Genomic DNA, 18,869 nt, shown 5'->3' on the forward strand with positions numbered 1-18,869 from the left:
CAGCTTCTAGCCTTTCTGTCCAAGCCTCTCCAGGAATCAAGCTATACGCTCACGTTAGTACTTAATGCGTCAATACGTGCTTGAGTGAACAACCCTGAAGCGCTAAAGTGTCGCTCTAGGCCCATCAGATATCTGAAAGTGTTGTATTGAGCCCGTCGAGCATCGTTAGAAGCCTTTGTATAGTTTTCAAAGTTGCGTACTCAAATAATGTTTGAAATGATACTATTTTTAACCGACTTCAAAAAAGGAGGAGGTTCTCAATTGGACTGCATTTTTTATGTATGTATGTTACGCGATGACTCCGTCAATTTGTGAACATATTTCGATGATTCTTTTTTTTTAAAGAGGGTACCTCAGTGTTTCATATCTCATTCAAATTTGAAGAAAATATTCCACCTCTAAGGGTGGTAAACTAGGGGATGAATCCGCTTACGCACACTTTCGGTAACCAATTTCAATGAAACTTGGCAAATAGATGTAATTCCACGAACTTTTGAAATCGGTTTTTTTAGGACTCTGACTGCACTGATTACCTAAGTTTGTTACTTGTCCCTACTTCAGATTAAATAATTTCTAGATAATTAACGACTTTTTAGGTTGCTCTTTTGCTAATTAAAAATAGCCGAAGTGTAGTAAATATATATTGTATATATATATTACCGGAAGCGTTAAACTATAAATTGAATGCAGCAGTACTCTGTAATGTCAGCATTACTGTGTTCCGGTTTTGAAGGGTAAGCTAGTGAAATTACAGGCACATGGAACTTGTCAACTTATGTCTCAGGGTGATAGATACAGTGGTAGTGTCCCTCAGATATTTGCGCTTTAAAGCTCTGAATGGCACTGCAAAGGCGTGTAGCTTACCGTCAGGCGCACGACTTATTCGTCCCGTCACTTAATATTATAAAAATATATATTATTTCTGTAAATTTGTTTTGAAATTTAATATGAGCTTTTCGGTGAAGAAAAATATCGTGAGCAAAACCGTACACATCGGCAAGGCAATTTAATTATGTGTGTGAAGTTCACAACTAGCATTGGGCGCGCGTATAAAGTACCCTCTTCCAAGAAAAAAAGAATCATCAAAATCGGTTGACAAATCGATGATAGGCGGGAGTTATCGCGTAACAATCAGTTGGTTAAAAACCAGTAAAATAAACCTACCACAAATTAATTTGTTAAAAAATCCTTATTATAATTGACTTACACTTATCATAAAAAAGTATTGTCCAATTGGTATCCAACAAATCTCATCACACCCACCTCGGTGAAATATTTCTGAAAACAACTTGCAATCCTATTTAAGCTTTTGCCTACATTGCGTTCATGTCAGCTCTACGTAATGAGTATACTAAATTTAAAGTTGCCTATATAATTTAAATGTATAAATTAATACATCGTAGTAAACTATATGGCCTAGAATCTTACGAGTGGCCTATATTTCTGCAAGAGAAAGTTCTCGATATCGAGGATGTAACCAGAAATAGAGACGAAATGTCATTTAATTTGTTTGAAAACTATTCTGCCAAACCATTACGGCGACAATTGCGCTCCGATGTCAATCGAATGCCGCGAATTCGAAACAATTGACGGGTGTAGTCAATTATTTAACTTCAAATCGACTTTTGCAAAATTACATATTTAATTACCAATGAAATGTGATTCCGTTTGTTTTGTAATTAGATGTTTTGCTGTTTTTCCCACACCACCGAATGCAACAGCCCCCCATAGTTAGAGATATTATCTTTAATATATACAGAATAATTTTGGAATATACGGAGACTCACACACAGGTCAGTTGTTGGGGCTGTATTATTTCAGCTTTCTAATTTGTGATTTCAATGCAAACGAGAGTTGATAGTGAAAGTGATATAAGGCCCATTTGCCTGAAGAGTTACCAAGGATGGATGGCCCTTATTTCGTCTCTATTTCTGGTTATATACTCGATGGTTCCCGTTTTGACGACAATGGTAAGTTCTACAACGAATATAAAAAGGTTTTCCTTTAAAAAAAATATTCACAATAAAGTTGACTGTCCACAACTGCTTGGTAATTTAAACTTTAAGATTCCCACCAGGCTTCCGAGATTTCAGATAATGCTTTTCCACCCACCTCGTCGTAGAACAGTATTAGGTTCCAGTTCCCCTATTACTCTATAAGTCTAATTTATACCCCATATTTCTAATTTATATAAGTACTGTTCCAAATATGCGGATATATTCGTTGACTCACTGCTAGGTTTCAGAAACAATATTCTTGATTTTCTTGGTTAGGGCACATAGTATTCTCTATTATTTATTATCTGAATCGTGTTGTATATTTTACTTATAAAAAAACCTTCCTTAATTATTTCTTTTTTATTACTTTTAAAATTATTTTTTACTTTTCCAATTCTGTTTAAATATCGAATTCTTAGGTTTTCGCGATTATTACACATAGGAACTGAAACTATTTTTCCGGATTTAAATCGCGTATATTTGTTTTTTCAAACAAACCGACGTTTCGGGCCCTTTACAGGTCCCATGGTCACGGTTGACAGAGGTGGTACAGTCTTCAACCAGTTATGTCTAATATTGATGCAAACCACCCTATTTTTTCACTATAGTTACAATAGTTATTAATTAAATACCTTATTTTTAATTTTACAAAGAAAACATTCCAATTCACGCTATATTAAGTTTTACAAATTATTTTATTGAATGAATTTTTATTAAGTTTAATTTATTATTAATCAATAATAGAAATTAGAATAAACTAAAACATATTTATTAGTACTGCAGTCTTATGTCTGTTTGGGATTTTTCATTAGAGGAAATACTGGATCCCAAACTGGTGGTACGGAGAAACCATCTTCCCTGTTGAAATTAGGATGTTTTTTAATTTCAATGGCCTCACGCAGCATCCTGGGTAGATAACGGACTTCTTTTGCGAGGACCTGGGGTTTGTCAAACTTCATTGAATGTGTAAGTTTATCTATGACATGCTCGCAGTCTGCAGACTTGTTTACGCGAAGGTGTTTGACATCAGCTATATGTTCTTTGACGCGGGTACAAATACTTCGCTTTGTTTGTCCAATATAAGAGAGACCGCACTCACAGTCAAGCTTGTAAACTCCTGCATCCTGTAAGGGGATGTTACATTTCACGGGTCTCAGGAACTGAGAAATCTTCCTCAGGGGCTTGTAATAGGTCTTGATAGATGCGCGCCTGAGGACCCTTCCGATCTTGTCTGTAACACCTCTCACGTTAGGTAAGATGGCAGGTCTTCGCTCAACTGTTGGTGGTTTCACACGGGGCCTGTGGCATTGGCGTGGAATCTTCAACTTATTCGCATGTAGGACTTGCTTTATATGTTGAAGTTCCCCTGCCAGATGATTTCTGTCGCAGAAGTGTTTGAAATGTATTAATACCTACATAAAATATTGTAGTAACTGTTGGCCTAATAAATAAATAAATGAAATATATTTTGGGTATATAAATAGATACTCTTATTGCATGTCTTACAATTTATCAATAACCACAAGTATAAAACTTAAAAGCAGCAGCGCTTCTTGAAAAAGAAATCGTCTAGTACTGCCATCGTCCCTATTTCCGTGGATCTCTATTCTAACTAAAACAAGAGCTGATAATCTTCAAACAACTGAGCAAATGTTCACCAAATACTGCTAAGAAGAATCCTGTTTATAGTTCGGTTTCTATTTGTCCTTGTTTTGTTATGTGTACAGTAAATAGCTAGTTAACCTGTTTCATCATCACTACACAAGGTCACCGTAACATTTTATTTTCCTTGGAATCAAATGTCCACGGAAAGTGGACGGAATCAATAAACCGAATTCATCCATTAATTTGCCACCTTTGAATGTAGAATATTTTCTCCAAATTTAAATGAGATCACTATTAAAGTACCCTATTTTGAACTAAAAAGGATCATCTAAATTGGTTCACAAATGTCGCAATAATCGTGTAACATAAAAGTATTAGTAAGTAGTGTTTTGTACACTCTTTTTTGAAGTCGGCTTAAAATATACTGGTACTATTATCTAAGTTAACATAATAAGCTTAAACAAATTATAAACATTATGGCATAGAATTAAACGTATAAATGTTATCCTAGCAATTAAAACACCACATAATTTAGCAACAATTATTAAGTTCTAATTTTTCAATAAGCGCAGAAACGCTAGGGCGGGCACTGCGAAGAACTCAATAGCCACCCACCCATCTTGGCTTTATAGCCTCATAAATTGTACATTGGTAAACGTAGCCTTCGACCCTTTCAGTCCCATACGATTTCGACTAACGCGTCGGGATTAGAAACTGGCCATATTCTCAAAGTTTTACCTTCAACTTGACTTGATGACGGTCGAGGCCGTAGTTACTTTGAAGGAAAGTTCATTATTGGATGTCTTTGTTTTAGTAATGTATTTTTTTCTGTTATAACATAAACAACGTTTCGGTGTTTGCAAGCACTTTCTTCATTGTTAAGTTCTTTAATTTTTCTTACCGCATATGCAGCTGAATTGAGTCTCGCTGCTAGGGCTGTAATATGAGGATTCCGTTGTAATTTACAATCTATGGTGATGCCTAGGAACACTGTAGATTTAACCAATTCTAACAAATCATTGTTCAACATTATTTTACATTCAACACTTGGAAGTGTGAAATTTATAAGTTTGGTTTTTTTGGCATTAAGTTGTAAATTGTTCACAGTAAACCAATGAAGAACCTCTGCAAGAACCTTATTTACGTCGTGAAAATTATTTTTTGTTCGGTGAGTTTTAAAAATTAAGGAAGTTATCATCTGCAATTACGACTATTTTGCTACGGTTTTCTACAAAAAGGTAGATCATTCACATAAACTAAAAATAAAAAGGGGCCTTGCGGTACTCCCATTTGTGCAGAAGATCCAGATGATGTGGTTCCATTATCACTAACTCTTTGAATTCTGGAATTGAGATGCGATAATTTCAAAGCATTATCGCGGATTCCATAGTGTTTGATGATTTTTTTTCTGTTATAATATAAATAACATTTCGGTTGATTGAGAAAAGATATCAAATGTTTACGAAACAAAATTTTACTTATAAATCAACTATAAGTTTTACGAATTTAATGTCGGACTTACAAACATTATTGGTTAAAAAAAATATTCATAATATACACCGTGACAAATTGTTTTTAATAAAATTAATTACTAGACATATTTAAACACCGTCAGTAATTTAAATGTGAACTTGGCCTATTTAATCTACCCCAAACAAGCTATGTGCAACGTGATCTGGGAGCCCAATTTCCTTCCCCTAATTGACACCTGACCCTTTACTAAGCTGCTTTGATTCGTTCTTTGTAATTGTTTCTATAAGTAAAATATCCGCTCAATTTGTTTTAATTCCACTGTTTACTTTATTTATATTGTTAAAAGCATTTTGTATCAGTGTTAAATAAATTGCGTGTTGTTGTTTAGTATCACTTACATGAAACTGCTATTCAACAGAGCCGTAAAAATGTAGAACTATACTGGTATAATGCTTAACGATGAAAATTATTTCCCCCCATTTCACCGCCATTCCAAGGTTTCAGTAAAGCAATAAAGTTTTAGATTTAACAGTTCGTGATCTGTGTTCCTAGTAAGCGGTACATAGTCACGTACAGTGGGATTAAAACATTACGTGAACCCGTACTAATAGAGTTAAAGTGACCCGAGATTAAAACTTACCATCCAAGTAAACCGCCGTAGACGTAGACTTATCATTCTCGACGACCGGGCGAATTGTCTCGTAAGAAATTGTCCCCAATAGATTATCTCTAAGATCCAACATTATTAGACTCCTCACGTCTTCTAGGATATCTTCATAAAACCCCGTCAACTTATTCCCAGCCAACGTTAACTTTCTCAATTGAGTCAATCCCCCGAACGCTCTCTCCGAAACATATTCTATCTGATTATGATCCAGTATCAACTCTTTTAGTCCCCACAACTCGCTAAAAGCCAACTTCCCAATCATGTTCAATTTATTGTTCCTCAAATTTAATCTCGATAGATTCTCCAGTCCTTCGAATGTCTCTCTCGTAACTACTGTTATGTAGTTGTAATCTAATTTCAATTCCAGCAAGTTATTTAAGTGCTTAAAGCAACCGTCGTGTATCAGAGTTAAATTATTGTTTGATACATGCAAGATATGAAGATTCGGCAATCCAAAGAACACATCCCTTCTTATTTCCGAAATCTGATTGTCATCTAGACTTAGGTTCGATAACATCATCATTTGTGAGAACGCATGTCTCTCTAAGTTAACTATCTTATTAGATTTTAAAACGATTTGTCTAATCGTTGACGAATTAGTAAAAGCGTAAGGTGGTATACGCGAGATTGTTCCAAATTGTATAGATATGTGTTTTAATTTGTCAAGTCTTACAATAGCTTTAGCAGGTATAAATGTGAGAGCGTCATCAGACCGAACGTTGAACATGAGATGTTCTATTTCTGATTGAGAAGAAAAGTTCGGCCATATAGGATCTTCTTCTGTCAAACCACCACTAAATACCCAGCAGTCCGCTTTTGTTGCCATCTTCGGTTTATTACTGTCACAATAACAATGAACTTTAGACCTTCTGTCCTCGATGTCACAAACATTAACGAAGATGGGCTGGTAATAACGTCTATCAATCTTCGATTTGGTATCGTTCTTACTCTCTGTCACTGTAAGTTTCGCTGTCATTAGGGAAGCGATGATAATAACATACTTCGTAATTTGCTCCATTATTGTAGCTGCTGTTATATCTGCAACAAGAAAAAATACTTTATTAACATCTACAATTACAAGGTAATCATGTTTTAAGCCTATTACAACGGTTATCCGGTTTTAAATGAACATGAACCAACGTAATAGGGCTATAATAATAATTTATAGGAGACTAAAAACGTATAAAATATTCAATATCAAAAGTACAACAAAGTTAAGTCACGACGTAATTATGAATTGCCACTCATTAACGAATTTTAACCTAATTAAGTTACAAGACTGGATTTATTGCAGGGTCTTCGTGACAGCCCAGTGTATTTCGCTGGCGGCTTTAGGGATTTTAAAACTGTAAAGTTGGCCGGTGAAGTTTTGCTGGCGGATTAAAAGTTGCGTCTCGGTTTGCAATGTTAAAACTGCATTTTTAAAAAGTTTTATCTGCTGTTTACAAAAGTACTTACTTTGTGTTTGACTTTACTTCCTAAAACTTGGAGTTTCAATGAAAATATTCTCGTTTTATTTAGTTTTCAGATGAATTCCGACGTTTTATAAATTTAGTTTCAGCTTTTTACTGAAGGGATTTTGTTGAGACTTGTGACAAGTTACTGCCGAATTAGTTAAAGAAATCTGAGCTTCTTTTTGTTTTAATTGCAGTCAGGGTAATTTCCTCCAAGATTAATTCCTGGAGGAGTGATTAAAACAGCGCATGCTGGCAACTTTACACAAAAGAAAACAGAGGAGATTAGAGCAAAGGATTCTCTCGTGAGCAATCGAGTCTTAGGATGTGTTTGTTTTGTTTTTGGACGAGTTTTTGTTCGACGTGGCGGTCGGGCCAATATATTTAACAACCCTGGTAACAATTTCCCAGTAGATCATAGTCCCTTTGTAGCCCCAGGTGAAACAAATTTACTAAGCACTCTCGATATGCTGTTGTTATGGTGCTTTTTTCTATTTGACTTATGTTTTCTTTTCTTTGTCAGAGTGAAACAACACAGCTGGATCGTGGAGTAAAGCTCTATAATATCTATGTAGAGTATAAACTAAGTTTTACTGTTCTTAAATTTTTGGGAACGAATAATAGTGTTGTTGTATATGCGACTTGAAAAAATATACAGATGCCTGCACCTTAAAATAACATTTTTATAAAACAACCTACATCAAAAGTTTGTGGAATTACAATAATTTGTTAAGTTTTATTGAAATCCGTTTACGGAAAGTGGGTCAAATCCAATAAATCGTATTCATCCCCTAATTCGCCACACTGGGATATTCTGTTCAAATTTAAATGAGACAAATACTGAGGTAAGCCCTTTCCAACAAAAAAAGAGTCGAAAAATCGGTTCACAAACAAAAAGAAATTACTGTCGAATTGAGAACCTCCTCTTTTTTTAAAGTAGGTAAAAATTTAATTACCTAAATGATTTTTATTTTATTTATATTTTTTTTATAACTAAGTATTATGATTTGCTAATATTTTTAATTGTATGTTAACATTTGTGTATATATTGCAGTATAGTGTACAAATTGTTCGATACACTATACTCATGCATTCTTCTTATGATATCAGGTGACGGGTAAGTATCAGTTGCAGTTTGCAGTGCCTCTCAAAGCTTGGTATCGCAAAGATCTGAGGGGCACACACACAAATTTCACCAGCACCCATAATCTTTAAAAGCGGAACGCAGTAATGGTCACATTACTACTAGGCGGCAGAAATACGTAAGGATACTAGGTTACTTAAAAAGTATATATTAATATTTATAATTGACATTCGAACGGCAACTTAGATAATCTCAGTACAGAGTACTAAAAAAACCGACCTCAAAAGTACATGGAATTACATCTATTTGCCAAGTTTTTTTGAAATCGGTTACCGGAAAGTGCGCAAACCCGGATTCATGCCCTAGTTCGCCAATATACGAAACTTGACACAGGAGATAATAAAAATAGTTTCTCACTACTCGAAGTATATTGAGAGAGAAAAACGCCTTGAATTAGAGAATAGCAAAATCAACCATTAAAATAATTGCTCCTTATAATGAAATTTAGGCGCTATTTATAATAACCTCAGTACAGAGTACTAAAAAAACCGACCCCAAAAGTAAGTGGAATTACGTCTATTTGCTAAGTTTTATTGAAATATCCCCTAGTTCGCCACTATACTGGACTTGACACTGGAGATAATAAAAATCGGTTCTCACTACTCAAAATATATTGAGAGAAAAACGCCTTGAATTGGAAAAATAGCAAAATCAACCATTAAAGTAATTGCTCATAAATTAAAGTTAGGCGCTATTTATAAAAATGAATCTTCATGTGTGACAGCCACCCTTCGAGCTGGATGCTTTTCTCAAAATGAAATGGGACCACTATGAAAGTACTCCCTTTCCAACAAAAAATCCAGAATCATGAAAATCGGTTCACAAATACCGGAGTTATCGCGTAACATACATACAAAAAAAAAGAACACACAGACGAATTGAGAACCTCCTCCTTTGTTGAAGTCGTAAAAAGCAGGATTTTTTTCACATTTATTGACTACCTCCGTGGCTAAACGGTTAACATGCTGGTCTGCCACGCAGAGGTCCCGGCGTCGATTCCCAGGCCGGTTGAAATATTTGTATGGCCTACATTTATTTCTCTCGTGAATTTGTGATTGTCCATGAGTGTGTGCGTTATTACTTTTCGATTCTCAGATAAAGCATGAAGCTTAATATCCTATCTACAATATTTAACGCTTTTGGGACATGAGACATCCTGTATATTGATTTTATGGTATAAAATAAGGTAATCAGCCAGGCAGTCCTAGCAGAGAGTGGAGATTGAGGAAGTGCCCCTAATACTGTAAATAGGTTGCCGAACGTGAAACTTGTACAGGTGCCATCACAATTTGCAAGTGTAATCACAGACACTTATTCTCCGTACCCTTTAATCCGGAAAACAACTGTGCTTTTTTTATGATACCAGGTGACGGGATTAACAAGTTACACGCCTGACCATAGCAGTTGCAGTGTCAATAAGAGCTTTAAAACGCAAAGGACTTAAGTATACTACCACTGCGCTTGTAACCCTAAGGTACATGTTAACAAGTCTCATGTGCGTCATTTCACCCTTATACCTTTCAAAACCGGAACACAGTCATGCTCATATCACTGCTTAACGGCAGAAATAGGTGAAATGGCAGTACTTCCCTGGACGAGCTCTTTCACAAGGGGCTCTAGGGATTCCCACGAAAATTCTGCTCTGAAAATTTTAACACCAGTACGTCGAATTTTACAGCTCAGATTGAAATAAAATACATATAAAAGTTTCTACAAAGCAATAAAATGACTAAAACTTCTTGAATAATTGGTGAGAGGGCATTCCGAAAGGCTCGTTAAGTCCGAACAACACTAATCACCCTAACCTCAGGTAAACATTAATGTAACATGTGCGTTAACATAAATAGCTCACGTCCTAGTTTCCAAACCAAATTAAAACTTATGCCTGCTACTAGTTTTTTGACTAAATCTTTATGTTCAGACATGTCACTCCATTCATCTGATTTAACACAGTTTACCACAATTTTCATTCACACCGTAATGAATACGTAACTACTTTCAACTTTCACCTCATCATTAGAGTTCGGTGCAATATGTGCTCAATAAATATATTTATAGTCATTCAATCCTTCAGCAACCTGTTTAAAAAATACCATCTAATGTCGACGTATACACAATACATCTACGATATAATAGTTTACGCGCGTCAAAACTTGAGCACTTATGAGTGACGTACGGGCGGAGATCGAGTGTTGCAAAACACGGGAAAACTAAAATCTGTTTGTCCACCGTACCGAACTTGCGACGAGAAATCCGCGGGTAATAGGTCCCCGATTCTACGAAACTGAAAACCTGAAAAGTGTTACAAACGACGAAACGTTTAATACCCAACTAAACATCGATCTACGTGTCGATAAGTTTCTTTTGAAACAATGTGTAATTTTGTTTTACTTGACTTCATTGTATTTAGACAAGCTGTAGTTATACCACTTTATTTTTATATTAATTATTATTATTTACGTTAGTAACGATCGTATTATCCCTTGACATTGTATTTTTAATTGTAATATTGCAACATTGATAATATGAAATAAATTATTCTGTTCCAATTACAAACCGTTGGCCACATTAAATAAATAAATAAATAAATCGAACCTGGAACCTCTGCGTGGCAGTCCGGCATGGTAACCGTTCGGCCACAGAAGCAGTCGAAAAAAGTGTAGCGAATGGCAGCAGTCGCTATAAATCTCTTTTGTATATAGTTTGTGTCATGTTTAAAGTCTAAATTTAAATGTGATTGTTTTTGGCGCCTTTTCTGATATTGTTTTCTGTTTTGAATTGATAAGCTATACTTACGTATTTTTGTAGTAAATTAATAAACTGTATGTACCCATTGACAGCCCGAGTGAGGTTTGTTAAAACAAAAATACAGGTGACGACACGATTGTTACAGTAGCTAATACTTATAGCAAACTATTCCACGGAGTGGAAGAGATATCATATGACCCTTTACCTATACACGATTTATATATGGTTTTCCAGTCAGCTGTCTTGCTGAGATGAAATTAGTGATGTCTTCTTCTTTTTTTCATAGCATTCTTGACAGAGAGATCGTGGTCATCACAAAGTAAGTTTGTCAGACTTATGTGGCTCATTTCTCGATATCTCGCCACCTGTATCTCTTGGTGGAGTTTCTGGTGTACTCACTTTGACGTGCACAACAAGACGCTCTATGGAGTCTTGACACGTGATCAAGGAATCAGGATATGAGTTTGTAGCATGTATAGGAATCACGTGGCACTCTAGATTCCGAATCCAATACCATTCACTAGAGCTTATCAGTTTTATATATTTTTTTGTTAACAACTTGCTTGCGCATTTTAGAATACATATGACGCCATCTATTAGTACGAATGAAAATGCACGAAGTAGTGGCTTGGTTTGTAATTGGTAATTAGTTCGTAGCGTTAAACTAATTGAATGTATCATTATTACAATTTATAATATATAACAAATTAAATTGTTTAATATTTTTTTACGTAATTGAATTAAAAGTCTCTTTCGTGCGATGAACCTATTATACAAGATCATAACTTTGATGTCATTTATTTCTAGAAGCCATTTCTTTACCTTAATATTAAAGGTGAAGCCGCATCTTTAATTTGTTCGGTACCATAAAATGAAAGGCAGTTCAATGGTATTGATTGATTTCTGCCTCTCCAACACAAACTAGTGTTGTTATCAAGACCACTGCTATTAACATAGGAAATGAAACTATTTTTCCGGATTTAAATCGCGTATATTTGTTTTTTCAAACAAATCGACGTTTCCGGCCCTTTACAGGTCCCATGATCACGGTTGACTGAGATGGTACAGTCTTCAACCAGTTATGTCTAATATTGATGCAAACCACCCTATTTTTTCACTATAGTTACAATAGTTATTAATTAAATACTTTATTTTTAATTTTACAAAGAAAACATTCTAATTTACGCTATATTAAGTTTTACAAATTATTTTATCGAATAAATATTTATTAAGTTCAATTTATTATTAGTTATTAATAGAAATTAGAATTAACTAAAACATATTAATTAGTACTGCAGTCTTATGTCTGTTTGGGATTTTTCATTAGAGGAAATACTGGATCCCAAACTGGTGGTACGGAGAAACCATCTTCCCTGTTGAAATTAGGATGTTTTTTAATTTCAATGGCCTCTCGCAGCATCCTGGGTAGATAACGGACTTCTTTTGCAAGGACCTGGGGTTTGTGAAACTTCATTGAATATGTAGGTTTATTCATGACATGCTCGCAGACTGCAGACTTGTTTACGCGACGGTGTTTGACATCAGCTGTATGTTCTTTGAAGCAGTTACAAATACTTCGCTTTGTTTGTCCAATATAAGAGAGACCGCACTCACAGTCAAGCTTGTAAACTCCTGCATCCTGTAAGGGGATGTTATATTTCACGGGTCTCAGGAACTGAGAAATCTTCCTCATGGGCTTGAAATAGGTCTTGATAGATGCCCGCCTGAGGACTCTTCCAATCTTGTCTGTAACACCTCTCACGTAAGGTAAGATGGCAGGTCTTCGGTCGACTGTTGGTGGTTTCACACGGGGCCCGTGGCAATCAGTCAACCGTGACCATGGGACCTGTAAAGGGCCCGAAACGTCGGTTTGTTTGAAAAAACAAATATACGCGATTTAAATCCAGAAAAATAGTTTCATTTCCTATGTGTAACAATCGCGAAAATCTAAGAACTCGACACTGTTATACATAAATCTTTCGTCTTTCATGGTTAGTCAGCTAATTCAACTTTAGTGTCAAATGACAAAAACCATTCTTTGTATAGCTATGCTAATGTCTTGGGCAAGGTAGCTGCCGGCTCTTGGGTTTCCCAGTCTATTAATTTATTGGACAAAATTTTGTACAGACTGCAAATAGGTTGTTGCGGGGGCAGCCCTCTTACTCTCCTCGAAATGGGATGGGGCAAGTGTGTCGGCACACGTGGCGTTGAGAGTCACCGTCCGGGCGTATGCCATCAGTTCCCGACATGCTGCTTGGTTCGAGTATAGCGGGCACGTTAACCTTGGCTAAGGCTCGGCGGGCGATGTCGTTGAGGGCTGTATGGTGGGAGATACGGCCGACGCTAAGCAATAACTAATTGTTTTGTTGTTAAATAAATATTGCAAAGTTGTTTGTTCCTATGCTTTGATATAAAGAAAGTATATACAAACAAGATGCCTACAATACAGGTAATCATTTACTTAGTTTATTTGGGCGTCTTCCTCTTCTTCATGTGCCATCTTCAAATGAAGATGCGCGATTATAATGGCAATCTGAAACTTGGACACTGCAGCTCTGAATAATGATCAGATCTTATTGAACCACTGGCGCAAATTTCTGAGCCAGAATATTTTCCTTCTTCCGACACTTGTCTTTCCTTATATTTTTGTAGTTTATTAATTATGCTAGGTCGTACTTTGAGTTTATCGATATATGACCCAGATACTCCAGTTTCCATCCTTTGATGGTATTTAACACTTCTCGTTTTCTACCAATACGTTGCAGCATTCTTTCGTTCGTGACCTTGTCTCTCCACGATACTCTCAACATTCTCCTATACACCCATTTTTCGAAGGCTTCCACTTTTTTGCACATAGACTCTGTGAACATCGAAGTTACTGCTCCGTACAAGAGAATGGAGAAGACGTAACATTGAGTCAGTCGAGCGCGGAGTCCAATGTTAAGACTCCTCTTATACTTTTTTTAAAGTTTAGGCATCGCACTATTATGTTCTTAGATTTTAATTGTATAGCTGTATAATAATGAAGGTTTCTTTTTTATTCTTTATTTTAATATTATCATAGCGTCCCATACATTCGCTTTATTTGTATCAGATTAAGTTACCATAATGAAATAACTTTATTTTTATAAGAAGAAATCATGGTAATTAAATTTATTTATACTAGGCCATCAGACAATCAATATTTTGATTGTTTATGTAAAATAGACGAAGGCTTGGCTAACATCTCAATTCGTTTATGTAGTAAACGTCTATTCAATTTAGCCTTAAATAAACCTAAATGTTGCTTTCGGGTAACACAGATGCTGGCAGCGATTCCTTTGTAGAACGCCTCAGAAACGATGCAGCAAAGCGTTTCGTGAGATTGGGTGGTAAGACAATAGTAGAACAAAAGACGAACGGTGAGAGTGGATCTAATTTGTAAAGTCCACACTCCAATATGTATCTAATAGAAAGCAGGCCACTTTTCTACGTTGATCATACACCTGTACTTGGGTGAGAGGTAAAGAACCTTAAATGCCGAATAGTAATTTTTAGTACAGAGTGTTTTAAAGACTCTCTCTCTCTTTGAGGCTCTTAAATTAAGTAACAGCCTCCGTGGTCGAAAAGTTACCACACTAGACTGGCAAGCATTTATTTCTGTCTTGAGTTTGGGTGTAATTTGTGGTTGTCTAGGGTATCTCAAGTGCGGGGCTATGAGTGTGTGGAATAAAAAAAAATATATCCAAATTGTGCCCATAATAATGTAATCTAACTATGCATCTGCCATGTTCCGTGTCACGTGTATTTTTGTTACCGAATTCACTGAAAAACAGCGTCGTAGCACTTTCAGTGAGACGACAATAAGCCAAGTCGCTGACGGATTCCGTAACAGCACAGCGCACACGCTATCAGTTATGTTCATTATTTATTCGTTCCATAAATATGTATTTATGTTTTTTTTTTTATTCGTATTATTTGTTCACTTGTGTGTAATTAGGCATGTTGTGCTTTCCATTTACGTTAAATCTAGTATTGTAGTCGCAATGTATTATGTATAATAGATATACAGTGTATGTGTATACGTGCGTGCGTGCGTGCGTGCGTGCGTGCATGCATGCGAGCGTGCCTGCGGGATAAATGATTTCTATTGTACTCTTAATTAGGCATTTAAAATCAATTTTAAAGTGAAATAAAATATGACAAACAAAATAATAATAAAAAATCACACACTCCACAGCCCCGCACTAGGGAAACCTTGTGTCGCGGTTGCCATGGATACGCACATAGACAACCACAAATTACACCCAAACTCACGAGAGAAATAAATGTGGGCCATACAAATATTTCTCCCGGCCCGAGAATCGGGAAAGTTGACCATTCGGAGACAGTTGAATAAAAAACAAACGACGATAGCACTTAATGTCTTTTACCATTGCCTGATTTTTATATAGACTCAAGGTCCTATACTTCTCACCTACAGATATTAACAGCCTAGAATGGAGAAAACAGATACTTTTCCCAATAGCTAAACGTAGCAAGTCTACAGTTTAACAATCGTTATCCTTAACCATATTTCTATTCGAGTTATTGCTCTATAACTTGTGAATTACAAATTCAATTCGGATGGCAGTTATAGTTTGAACGGCCTTGTTTATTCTAGTGCAAACCGCGTAGTTTATTCACATAAAGAGTTTAAAGCCGTTTCTCTAACGTCATGAACTGAGGTTACATTTTCTCCATAAAAAAAAACACGGAAATATAAAACTTAACGTAACGTACAGTAGCTAACGGAATGAGGGCAACTGTAGTTTGAAATTACGTAAGTTATAATCTCAGTACAGAGTACTAAAAAAACCGACCTCAAAAGTACGTGGAATTACGTCTATTTGCTAAGTTTTATTCATATATCCCCTAGTTCGCCACTATACAGGACTTGACACTGGAGATAATAAAAATCGGTTCTCAATACTCAAAGTATATTGAGAGAAAAACGACTTGAATTGGAGAAATAGCAAATACAACCATTAAAGTAATTGCTCCAAAATTAATGTTAGGCGCTATTTATGAAAATGAATCTTTTCTTCAAAGTGAAATGGGAACACTATGGAAGTACCCCCTTTCCAACAAAAAAAGAATCATGAAAATCGGTTCACAAATACCGGAGTTATCGCGTAACATACATACAAAAAAAAAGAAAAAAACAACATACAGTCGAATTGAGAACCTTCTCCTTTTTGAAGTCGGTTAAAAATAGAGCTACGTACTTGAATTAACATATGATGCAATAAAAAAAATATTCTATGTCTGAATAGGAACTGAATAAAGTTATAAAAAAAATAAAAATGCAAGTCTGAAGTTATGTTACCTTTTATATAGCATTGCACAGAATTAATATATAATAAAATGGAAAAAACTAAAAACCAAAATAAAAAATACAATAACCAGAAAACAAAACCAACATAAAGTAAAGCAATAAACAAGATATATACCTAACTACCACAAACTCGTACTGTTTCTGCGGCTGCGGCGTACGCAAAAGGACCTCATTTAGCTTACGCCACAGCCATAACTGGACTGTGGACGTGGTTTTCAATGAGCTATAAGCCGAAATTTTGTGTCGCAAAATAAAATAGATTAAAATAAACTACGTAAATACTTGTGCACGTGTTCAATGTAACATACATTGATGAATATGGTAATATATCGTAATTAAGTAGCAAAAAATACAACTACAATTTTTTTTGTCGCATCGAGTGTTTGTCAACAAGTCGTACGCCATTGCGCCTGTGACCCTGAGACATAAGTTGGCAAGTCCCATGTACCTGTAATTTCACCAGCATGCTTACCCTTCCAAACCGGAACACAGTACTGCTTGGCTCACATTATTGCTTGTCGAGAAATAGATCAGGTGTTTCCCTGGACGAACTCTTTCTCTCTCTCTCTTTCACTACTACACTACTGCAACAATGTTCGCTTTCGCTGTGTTCGCCCACGTTACTACAATCTTTTCAACGATCAAAACGCATATGGAAGGCCTCGTCAAAACAAATCATATGAGACCAAACACAAGGTTGCGGCTGTACATTGTTCAGAAGTTCCTCTCATATACTATTCCCATCATGACATCGGCTCTAAATCATTATAATATTTTATATTTTGATTGGAATTACATCTATGTTCCAAGATTTCTTGAAATCGGTTAACAAAAATTGGGTGAAATTTAATCGACCGGATTCATCCCCTAATTTGTCACTCTTAGAGGTAGAATATTTTTTTACAGATTTGTATAAAACCTCTACTAAACGACATCAAAATCGGTTCAGAAATGCCAAAGTAATCGGTAAAAACTGTACATTCCAATTGAGTAGAATAAGTTATTCCTCGTATCTTTATTCGCCGCACAAAAGTAAGCTGTGTGTGTAGTGTGTACAGTGTTCGTGCTACAGCATGTTGACATACGTCGTAGTGTGCGTGAGAATTGTTAATAAAGGGTTGCACTGAACCTTTATCAAACCCATATACATCCCGCAACTGGACGCGAGTCTTATCTAATAAAACGGGTTTAAAATATTTTAATATTAATATCAGGTTTAAGAGAAACTTTAATGTATCATTTTATTTTTGTTTCGCATATTAAATCTCGTAACTGTACACTTTAATGTATTTTCGAAGCTTAAAAGTAAATATCCACATGAAAAGGATAACATTACTACAGTTAATGAAACTTTTAAGCAAATAAAAGTTGTTTCCGTTCGTAAATTAAAAATAGAGAGCTGCAGTAGCTCAGTGGGACAGACCTGTGGAGGGATTGTAGTTGAGACTTAATTTCTAGGTTACGAACGTTTGTGAATATTTAGTAGCCACTCCTTTCCCTGATAGTAAAAATATGAACAAAAACAAGACCTGCTTTAAGTATAAAAATAATTGTATCAAAAATTTCACTATAAATATAGACGTAACAATGTAAGAGGCCCAATTCGACAGCTGAGGAAGACTATAGCATGTAACTTTGAATGCAATGAACGAAACAATAAAAGACAATTAATAAGTTACTGGGTTTAAAAATTAATTTTAGTGAATCATAATACAAATATGACAGATCATATTTCACGTATTATTTTCGCACAAATCCAAATTAAATGCAATTTTCAGTTAGTACGATACGTCTTAAAAACGTTAAGTTACGTTCTAAATAATTTTTTTAATAATAGTGTTGTAACCAATTAACCGTCAAATTTTACCGAGTCAGTTTAATGTCATTTATAAAATTTAACTTTTTGATTTTGACGGAGATGTTAACTTTCATAGATAATTAATAGATATGATTGAAAATGAAATAATTATATACTACTGATGATTTTGGCTCATCTTTAGGTGACAGTGAATAAAAAATATAACTATGAAGTATTTTGTATTTTGCTTCATAATTTTGCTATAAATAGCAAAATTCTACATTCTTATATTAACAGAGTTCAAACCGATTACAGACTCAGATAAAATTAAGATAGATAAAATTTCAAACCTTTTTCTCGTGAAAATCGTTGAATATGGTATATATACCCAATATGGTGATATATAACCAATATGGTTTAGTTTACATCCCTATTTACATTATGATGGCAAGTGTAAAATGGTGCCTCTTATTTTGTGACGACTATAATACGTAAAAGCTACAAAATAAAATAAAATAAACGTAATATTACAGAACTAAACCTCTTAACTTCAACTACAAATATATTTTATTGAAAAAAATGTGTGTGTGTGTGTGTGTGTGTGTGTGTGTGTGTGTGTGTGTGTGT

General features: G+C 35.3%; 1 protein-coding gene and 1 long non-coding RNA gene across 2 annotated transcripts in view; one reads left to right on the forward strand and one right to left on the reverse strand.

The window, feature by feature from the left end:
- Positions 1 to 6,760, reverse strand: part of LOC113225618 (connectin-like) — a 54,189-nt gene extending 47,429 nt beyond the window's left edge. The window contains exon 1 of the mRNA XM_026457977.1: positions 5,716 to 6,760. Within this exon, the coding sequence (XP_026313762.1) occupies positions 5,716 to 6,760 (1,045 nt within the window). The remainder of the gene's footprint in view (positions 1 to 5,715) is intronic.
- Positions 1 to 18,869, forward strand: part of LOC113225619 — a 74,697-nt gene that overhangs the window by 23,039 nt on the left and 32,789 nt on the right. The window lies entirely within an intron of this gene.

Source organism: Hyposmocoma kahamanoa, unplaced genomic scaffold, assembly GCF_003589595.1.
Source record: "Hyposmocoma kahamanoa isolate Upper Pololo Valley unplaced genomic scaffold, ASM358959v1 168, whole genome shotgun sequence".
NCBI lineage: Eukaryota > Metazoa > Arthropoda > Insecta > Lepidoptera > Cosmopterigidae > Hyposmocoma > Hyposmocoma kahamanoa.